Source organism: Nicotiana tabacum, chromosome 3 (genome assembly GCF_000715075.1).
Source record: "Nicotiana tabacum cultivar K326 chromosome 3, ASM71507v2, whole genome shotgun sequence".
Taxonomy (NCBI): domain Eukaryota; kingdom Viridiplantae; phylum Streptophyta; class Magnoliopsida; order Solanales; family Solanaceae; genus Nicotiana; species Nicotiana tabacum.
The window spans coordinates 131,212,832-131,223,277 of record NC_134082.1 but is presented as its reverse complement, the minus strand read 5'-3'; the positions used below and the strand labels follow the sequence as shown (position 1 = coordinate 131,223,277).

General features: G+C 38.9%; 1 protein-coding gene across 1 annotated transcript; it reads right to left on the bottom strand.

Moving 5' to 3' along the window:
- Window positions 1-741: 741 nt before the first annotated feature.
- LOC142177432 (uncharacterized) lies at window positions 742-2,888 on the bottom strand. The gene is made up of 3 exons (XM_075246014.1): window positions 2,863-2,888; window positions 1,794-2,791; window positions 742-1,646 (listed from the first exon to the last, which is right to left on the bottom strand). Exons 1-3 carry the CDS (start codon window positions 2,886-2,888, stop codon window positions 742-744), a joined length of 1,929 nt encoding a protein of 642 aa, XP_075102115.1.
- Between the last annotated feature and the right edge of the window lie 7,558 nt (window positions 2,889-10,446).

Below are 10,446 nucleotides of genomic sequence, written 5' to 3'. Positions count from 1 at the left end.
ACCTTAAGCATACATTTGCAGTCCAACATTTTGTGATTGCTTGGTGCAATGTAAGTCCCTCCACATCTATTCCTGCCCTCGATAGAAAATACTTCCAAGTTGTCTTTGTAGTTTCTGATCTAAAAATTCAATCAGATCTCTGCATTCCAACATTTTTCTCCAGATGTGAGACCCCCTTTTCCACGGAACAATAACAGAGTTTAATTTTTTACAGTATTTCTAACATACAAAAGAGCTCCATAGGCTTGGTTTTGTTCTGAAATTCCACCATAACTTGCTGAATAATGCCTTTGCTACATCATGTAGTGACCTGAAACCTATTCCTCCTTCCTCAACTGGCATGCATAAAGTATTCCATGAAGCCCAATGCCTACTAGTTCCTCCTACAGTGCTGCTCAAGAAAAACTGAGCAAACAATTTGTGCAACCTATTTATCACATACTTTGGAGGGTTTACAGCTGATAGTAGATGCATAGGCATGCTTTGCAATACATGGGATATGAGAACTGCCCTGCCCCCTACTGATAATAACTTGCCCTGCCATGATTGCAGTTTGTCCATTACCTTTGTAATTAGGGGCTGATAGAATTCCAACTTTCTTCTTGCATAAAATATCGGGCAACCTAGATATATGATAGGGAAATCATTCGTATGAATGCCTGTGATCCTTTCCACCTTGATGACCACTTCCATGTCTGCTAAATGATGCAGGTACACAGCTGATTTGTTCTTGTTAACAAGCTACTCAGATGCATCTTCATATGCCTTCAGCACTTGCATAATCAACATCAGAGATGTTTCATCTGAGGATGAGAAAATAATCATGTCATCTGCATACGCCAAATGATTGATCTTTGGACTCCACTTTGGCATCCCAAATCCACAAAAATACAGGTTAGTATGCAGTGCATTGAGACCCCTAGATAATGCTTCTGCTGTTAATATAAACAAAGTTGGAGATACAGGATCACCTTGTTTTATTCCCCTTGAGGACTTAAAGAAACCATAAGCTTGACCATTTATTAGAATAGAATACCAGTTGTTTAAAACTAAACCAAAAACAATCCCTATCAACCTTTCTGTGAATCCCATCTTTCTCAGTACTTTGGTTAGGAATAGCCAAGATATTCTATCATAAGCTTTGGTCATATCTAGCTTCAGGATGACATTAGGTCCAGCCTTAGTTCTAAGCCTAATGTCAGTAACTATCTCCTGAGTTAGAAGGATGTTTTCTACTAAATTCCTTCCCTTAACAAAACCCGCATGTTCCTCCGATATCAGACTTGGGAGAAATTTTACTAGCCTTTCATGTACCACCCTTGATATAACCTTGTTAGAAAAATTACTGAGGCTTATTGGTCTTAAATCAGAAAAGGTGGTAACTTCTTTTTTCTTTGGTATCAGAACTAGGTTTGTGTGTGTTACACACTTTGGTAGCTCATGACCATTGAAAAGAGCCCTCACCATGTCGTACAGGTCATCCCCTATTAAGTCCCAACAAGAATGATAAAATTTTCCTATCATACCATCTGACCCTCCTGCACTATCACCATTAAGTCCAAGTACTACCATTTGAACCTCCTCTTTTGTTGGTTGCTTAATCAAATCTACATTGTGATCAGTGTTAATCAGATTAGGAACATGCTCTATGATATCAAATGATGAAGTATTAGATGTTTATGTGAATTGTTCCTCGTAGAATTTGATAGCCTCTTCTGCAATTTCTTGTTCTTCTTCAATCCAGGTTCCTCCACTGTTTTGAATTCTTGTAAGTTGAAGTCTCTTCCTCCTACCTCTCACTTGTGCATGGAAGAACTTTGTGTTCCTATCCCCTTCCTTGAACCAAGTCATGCCTGCCTTTTGTTGCCAATATTTCTCCTCTAGTGCAAGATATTTAATCAATTCTGCCTGAACCTTTTGGAGTCTTTCCCTGTTCATCCCTGTAGGATTTGCTTCAAATTCTGCTTCATGAACCATCACTACCTCCTCCATACTTGCTATATTTTGGAAAATATCTCCAAATGTAGCCTTACTCCACAATGAAAGGGCTTTCTTTAATTTTTTTAATTTGTGATTAAAAAGAATATAAGGATTTGCACTGAAATCAGCAGACCAGTTCTCTTTCACCACATCTTTAAAAGTCGCATGTTCCACCCAAAAATTCAATAACTTAAAAGGTTTTTTTATAGGTGGAGTCTCAATATCACACTTCAAATCCATCGGACTATGATCAGAACCAGTCTTTGACAAATGCTGCACCTCTATTCCTGGAAATGTTTGTTGGAACTCAACCTTTGCCAAAAATCTATCTAATCTTTTGAATATACAGTCTTCCTCTGCTCTCCCATTCCACCATGTAAATATGCTGCCTTTAAATCCAAGGTCGAAAAGATTGCAAGTGTTAATGCAGTGTCGAAAATCATCTATTTCATTCAATGACACAGGTAACCCACCAAACTTCTCTTCTTCTTCCCATATTACATTGAAATCACCTCCTACAAGCCATGGTGCTTCCATATCCCTTGCCATTGCATATAATGAATCCCATAATTCTATCCTCTCAATTGCATCACATTTTGCGTATATCAATGTTAGGACAAACTCCACATGCGATTCAGTATGAAACAATCTTAGTGTTAATTGTTGCACCATATTGTACATAACAGTTACCTCAAATACCTCATCTATAAAAGCCCATATCTTTTGGAAACATTTGAAATTGCCTGTGCAAGTCCTATCTTGTTTCTGTACCTTTCCAGTTTTTTTGCTTGTTGTTTTGGCTCCATTAATCCTACAAAATCATAGTGCTTTTGCCTATGCATTTTTGTCAACCTTTCAAAGGCCTGCTGTGTGTTGACTGACCTTATATTCCAAATGAGAGCATTCATCACTGATTGTTGGATTTAGTTATCGTTCTCCTTGTGTGCACCCCAGCTTTTGGTGCTGCAAAATTATCTTTTTGTTGCTTCTTCTTTCCTTTTGCTGCTTATTTTGCCTTTTCCACTTGCGTAGGTGATAAGTCACCTTTCCTTGCAGCATTTATAAGGTGTTGGGTAGTTGATTCTTGATCCATGTCGTATCCTGATTTACCAGGTTCTTCTCCTTCTTCATTGTCTTCCTTCCCTCCTGATATAGCTCCAAATGAATTCTTTTTAGGGACTAATGCTTTCTCTTTGCCTCTTTTAAACAGCTGCAACTGGTTTTTCTCCAATGTAATAATACTATTTACTATTTCTGTTTTTTGTTTTGGTTGTTTCTCCTTCTTTGTTGTGTTGTGTCCTTGTTGGTCTTCTTGTGATTTCTGAAGTTGATCATCTTCTGTTCCTCCAGCATCATTTACCTCTGGGCCCCTTCCTTCATAGTTACTAATTTCTGTGACTTCTGCTGTCTGCAAATTATTGATGTGCTCAACATTTTCTGATCCTTCCTTTATTAAATAATTACCAGTTGTATTGGTGTCATTGGCATGGATCTCTCCATTTACACTTTGCTCATCTTCTTCTTTGTCATTCTCATTTGGTTCCTCATCAGCTTGTGCTCCTAGTGGTACTTCGTTCTCCTATGAATCGTATTCCCTTTGTGCCTCCCATAGCCTGCCTCGACATTCTTGCACTCTTTCTTTAAATGTAGACGATTTTGACCCTTCTGCTTGAGACTTCGGATTTTTATTAAGTACCTTGTTCACTAATGTAACTTGTGATGGGATTTCCTTGCATGGTTTATTGATCTTAACTATTCCTTCTCCTGTTTTATCCTTGAAGCTTCTTTCTACCCATTGTACGGTATCGTTTTTTTCTTTTGATGCCTCCTTTCCATTGACTAGACCATTAGTCGAACTAATCCCCGATGAGTTAAGATGAAAAGTTTGTGCTGCTGGATTTAACTTTCCCTCATTATTGACCATATTTTTTGGTTTTTGGTTTGTAGATGCTTGGTTATGAAGTGCTGAACTGTTTGTTGCTACATTAGCTGCCACCATTGCCAATTGATTAACAGGTTCTTCCTCTTCATCCATCCCTTGTAATATTGCAAACTTGTTAGCTACTTGAACATGATCATTATCTTCATTGTCTACTGCCACCAAATCCTTACCACTGTTGCTATGTGCTTCTACTTGTCTCTCTACAGTGCTTGTACCCTCCTTGTTCTTATTGTTTTCAAACTTCTTAGCTGGTGCCATCTCCAATCCATTATTAGTGAGACTAGTATTTAGATTTACTACATTTCTAACTCTGTTGTCCTTCATTTTCTTCCATTGCTCTTTTGCTGTAACATTCACATTACCCACGACCTTTCCACTAGATAACATCATTATAGGGTTTGAGTTCCCTTTGTCCTGTTTCTTAGCTGTATCTGCTTGGTTATCATTCTCCTTCTCCACATATAGTTCAGGGTGTATCCTCGAGCATTCAAATTGATCATGCCCTTGCAGTTTACAATGTCTGCAATATTTAGGCAGCATGTCATATTGAATTCTTACCCATTCAGTTCTTGTTGTTTCTTTAGCTTCATTGACTATGTCCATCCTCACTTTTTTAGGCAGATCTGCAAGTAAGTCAACTAGTACCTTCACCCTAGCACAACTAGGTCTAGTTTTATTAATTGTTGCCATGTCTAGATGCATAGGTTTACCTACTGCTGAAGCTAGAGAAAATAGACATTCCTTCACAAAAAAGGTTGGCAATAGACCTGGGAATGAAATCCAAGCCATTGCCTTGGGTGTTTCTTCATCTGCTCTAAACTTTGAGTCGTAAATCAATGGCCTAAGCTGATATTGATAGCCATCCATATCCTTTATGTAATGAGTTTTTGATGAGAAATGTAAATAGTCCTGCCTTAACGTCATTCTAATTAAAATGTGCCTATCCCTTAGAAATCCAATGTTACACTCACCTTTAATTCCGCATTGAATTGGTATTAACTTACGCAGTTGTTGAATTTCTGGGCTTCCATAAGAACATTTACCAACTATTGCATATTGTAATCCTTCGATGATATCCATCCTTTCTACTTCTGCTTCTGTGAACTGAATAACATGTTCTCCATTCAATATTGTAGGTGGAAGAATAGGAATTGGCTCAACTTCTTGTTGCTCCTGTATTGCCGCATTTAAAGTGCAAGGTTTCAGTAGTTTGGAGTAATCCATCGGCTGTTTGTTGGTATTTGTGTTCCCTGATGTTTGTGCAATGTTTGGAGAAGGTTGTTTAGGCAGCGCAGCCTCCAAATGTGGCTGGCCACCTGCCTGTGTGTCCATTACAGTTGAAATTATTTAGCAGATTACTTACATGACACAGGTGCAACAGCTTTGCAAGAAAACAATGCTACTGTAATTCGAATTAGCTTCAAGTTATTTACTTCTTATGGCTGTGAATCCAATTTCACAATCCAAATTGTAAAAGAGAAGAGAACAGTAAATTGTAATTCGAATTAGCTTCAAGTTATTTACTGCTTATGCTACAGTAAATTCGATTTAAAATGAAGCTTAGAATTCAAACCAATCTTAGAAGAGAAGAGAACACTTTCACGTTATCAAAACAAGTTTTTGTGCTGAAAAGTAGCGCTGGAATTAGCTGAATCGCTGAAATTGAATGAAGAAAACTGCCTGCTACAGTAACTCGTGAAAATGAAATTAAGATCTACAAAAATTGACTATAGATATGAAGTTGAAACCAATTGGGTATTATTCGTAAGGAGATTATGTATCTTTTGACACCAAGTTTGGTTAATTCCACCACCGGCTGCCGGAGTTATGACCGGAAAATAATGACGAAATTACTATTCCTTTTCTTCCTAGAGAGAAGATTTAATTACTAATTGTTTTGCATTCATTTGGGTAACTATGGTTAAACTTTTGGATTTTACTTTTGGTTAAAATAATTTGGTCATTTGTAAAGAAACGATTATGCAACTTGGATCATATAAAACGATTATGGTTAGGACGAACATAACGAAACTTGGCTCATATATGAAAGGATTATGTGTAGTATAGATATTTCTCTTTTTATTTCTTAAGTTGCCTTCACAATTGTGCACTAATTACTACATATATGCAATTTATTTGCAATATGATACATCCTGATAATTAATCTATTTTTTTAGGGTGATTGTATCCATGCCTCGATTGGGAAGTATGTAATTAAGTTTTTTAGGACCAAAATACAGGAACTTAACTTATATCGCATAAACTACTTTGTTGTCGGACCAAATAACTTGAGTTTAAATACTACAACACACAATCTGAGGCTGACATTTAAACAAAGGACAACAGTTAAGGAAATAGTTGATTCTCCATTTCATATGAATATCTTTAACTTTCTATGACGACCCGGCTAGTTGTCTCATGAGTTACCGCTCTGTTTCTGTCACGACCCGGATTTTTCACCTTCGGGAGTCGTGATGGTGCCTACTAATTAGAGCTAGTCAAGCCAACTCTTAACTACTTTTATCTTTTATAAATTATTTCTTTTATCAAATATTAGTAATAGCATAAAAAGGATGAATTAAATAAATATGCGGAAGACTTAATTTAAAGTGACTGAATATAAATGCGGAATCTAACATAAATCTCTACCCAAGAACTGGTGTCACATTACTCACGAACTTCTAAGAATACTGAATACAATCGTCTGAAAGAAAATAATAAACTGTTTGTCTCGAATACAATGAGATAATAGACTAAAATAATAGATAGATGAGACGCCGGGCCTGCGGAGCCCTGCAAGGCTACCTTGGTGTCTCACAAGTCTGACTGCTCACACCCGCGCTACTGCTGCTGCTATCCGAAACCTTGTATCTGTGCAAAAGAGCACAGAGTGTAGTATCAGCACAACCGACCCCATGTGCTGGTAAGTGCCTAGCCTAACCTCGACGAAGTAGTGACGAGGCTAGGACCAGACAATCAAATAAACATGTACAGTTCAAGTATATATAGGACCAGACAATCAAATAAACTTGTGCAATTCAAGTATATATATATAGGCAACAAAGGAAGTGCTGGAAGCAACCAATCAATGTGGGAGGGGAAACATGTTGTGGGGAGGTAACAATTTCAAATAGAAATATTCAATAAAAGAAGGAGACAACAAAGTCATAATATCAACAAGTATCAAAAGGAATCAACAATTTGTGCATCACCCTTCGTGCTTTTACTCTCTTCCTCACCCAAGCAATATATAAAATAAAATTGTACACGGTATCACCCTTCGTGCTTTTACTCTCTTTCCTCACAATATAATCAATAGATATCAGTACGGAATGGCACATCGTACGGCACGACATCACCCTTCGTGCTTTACACTCTTTCCTCACCATATCAAACAATACACGGCATCACCCTTTGTGCTTTATCACTCTTCCTCACCCAAACAACAATCACAGATAAGGGGCAAGGAAGTAAACTGGATAATAATCGGGATTCCAATAAGGGCACAACAATTAACAATAAAATTCCCGGCAAGGAATATATCAATAATTCCACAATTATCTCGGCAAGGGAATAATTCAATAATTCTTTCTCTTTCTTTCATTTCTTATTTAGTAATTCATTTTATAACTTGAGCCAACGCTCCTCAAATATAAAATATCACCATTTCTTTCACATGCACTTCACAACATATAGAAGTCATCATTTAAACATGGAAGATATAACCAAATTCGAACATTCGCGATATAAGGACTTACGGTCATGCTAGACACCAACGTAAAGATACTCGCCATCATGCCTATACGTCGTACTCGACAAATAGCAAGTAGAAATTAAGACTCAGGTCCTATTCCCTCAAGCTAAGGTTAGACCAAACACTTACCTCTCTTTGGAACCAATTTAAAATTCCAACAAGCCTTTGCCTCGCGAATTCGTGCCCGAAATTCTCAAATCTAGTCATAAACAATCGATTAAGTCAATAAAAATTATAGGAATTAATTCCATATGAAATTCTACATTTTCCATTTAAAATCCGAAATTGCACTAAAAATTTGTCTGTGGGGCCCGCGTCTCGGAACCCAACAAAAATTACGGAATATGAAACCTCATCCAACCACGAGTCCAACCATACCAATTTTACCAAAATCCAACATCAACTCGACCCTCAAATCTTCAAATTAAACCAAGAGGGTTTTCAAGATTTTCCCAACTAAAATCACCAATTAAATGCCAAAACTAGTAATAGATTCGAGTAATCTAACCAAAATTAAGTTAAGAATACTTACCGCATTGTTTTCTCTAAAAATATCCTGAAAATCGCCTCTCCCCGAGCTCCAATTTGCTAAAAATGGAGAAGTTACATTCTGCCCAGAATGTTTTCGGGGTTATTTTTCACGCGTTTTTACTGTTCACGGGGTATTGTTCATGGCTACTGTTCACGGGGGACTATTCATGGGTACTGTTCATGGGGGAACTATTCATAGGTACTGTTCACGGGGGTACTATTCATGGGTACTGTTCACGGGTTACTATTCATGGGTACTGTTCAAATTTCATAAAACATCAAATTTTCCATTTTGAGTCCGAAACACGTCAAACGACGTCTATTTTCAACCAAACTTTACATAAAGTGCTTAAACCATATATAAGACATGTACCGGGCGCCAGAACCAAAATACGGGCCCGATACCATCACTTTCTAATAAAATTTCATTTCCATTTTCCTTAAATATTTTCAGAAAACAATTTTACTCAAAAATTCATTTCTTGGGCCTGGGACCTCGGAATTCGATTCTGGGCATACGCCCAAGTCCCATATTTTCCTACGGACCTCCCGGGACCGTCAAATCACGAGTCCGAGTCCGTTTACCCAAAATATTGACCGAAGTCAAATTCATTCATTTTAATATCAAAACTTAGCAAATTTTCACAGAATTTCATATTTGAGCTTCCGACTACGCGCCGGACTGCGCACGCAAATCGAGGCAATTGTAAATGAGGTTTTCAAGGCCTTAGAAGCTCGAAATGGATAAGAAAACAGGTGATGATCCTTTGGGTCGTCACATTCTCCACCTTTAAAACAACTGTTCGTCCTCGAACGGATAGAAGAAGGAAGTACCTGAGCCGAGGAATAGATGAGGATAACAGCTCTGCATGTCGGACTCGGACTCCCAGGTCGAAGCCTCAGGAGGCTGACCTTTCCACTAAACATTAATAGAGGGGAAACTCTTGGATCTTAACTGACGGACCTGCCGGTCTAGCATAGCCACCGGCTCCTCCTTATAAGACAAGTACTTGTCCAACTAGACAGTGCTGAAATCTAACACGTGGGATGGATCGCTGTGATACTTCCGAAGCATGGACACATGAAACACTGGGTGCACGACTGATAAACTCGGCGGCAATGCAAGTCTATAAGCCACATCTCCCACTCGATCAAGAATCTCAAATGGAACAATGAACCTAGGGCTAAGCTTTCCCTTCTTCCCAAATCTCATCACGCCCTTCATAGGAGACACTCGGAGCAATACCCGCTAACCAACCATGAAAACCACATCTCGAACCTTACGATCCGCATAGCTCTTTTGCCTGGACTGAGCTGTACGAAGCCTATCCTGAATGATCATGACCTTGTCTAAGGCCTCCTGAACCAAATTTGTACCCAACAACCGAGCCTCTCCCGGCTCAAACCATCCAACCGGAGATCAACACTGCCTACCATATAAAGCCTCATAAGGAGCCATCTGGATACTCGACTGGTAGCTATTATCGTAGGCAAACTCTGTTAAAGGCAAGAATTGATCCCATGAACCTCCAAAGTCAATAACACAAGCTTGGAGCATGTCCTCCAATATCTAAATAGTCCGCTCGGACTGTCCGTCCGTCTGAGGATGAAATGTTGTGCTCAACTGCACCTGGGTGCCTAACTCTCGCTGAACTGCTCTCCAAAAACGCGAGGTAAACTGCGTGCCTCGATCCAAAATGATAGATACCAGCACACCATGAAGGAGAACAATCTCCTGGATATAAATCTCAGCTAACCTCTCGGATGAATAGGAGACTGCCACAGGAATGAAATGCGCTGACTTGGTCAGCCTATCAACAATGACCCAAACTGCATCAAGCTTCTTCTGAGTCAACAGAAATCCAGTAACGAAGTCCATAGTGATTCGCTCTCACTTCCACTCGGGAAGCTCAATCCTCTGAAACAAACCATCAGGTCTCTGATGCTCACACATAACCTGCTGACAATTCAAACACCGAGCCACGTATGCAACAATATCCTTCTTCATTCTACGCCACCAATAATGTTGCTGCAAATCCTGATACATCTTCATAGCGCCCGGATGAATAGAGTACCGGGAGCTATGGGCCTCCTCTAAAATAAACTCTCAAAGCCCATCCACATTAGGCACACAAACCCTCCCCTGCAATCTCAAAACTCCATCATCATCTAAGGTTATCTGCTTGGCACCTCCACGTTGCACCGTGTCTCTAAGGACATATAAATGGGAATCATCAAG

Coding starts and splice junctions, on each gene's coding strand:
- LOC142177432 (XM_075246014.1), bottom strand. CDS start 2,888: ATGAATGCTCTCATTTGGAATATAAG. Junction 2,792..2,862: donor GCTCTCATTTGGAATATAAG/GTCAGTCAACAC, acceptor ATGATTTTGTAG/GATTAATGGAGCCAAAACAA. Junction 1,647..1,793: donor CTTCCATGCACAAGTGAGAG/GTAGGAGGAAGA, acceptor TTGATATCATAG/AGCATGTTCCTAATCTGATT.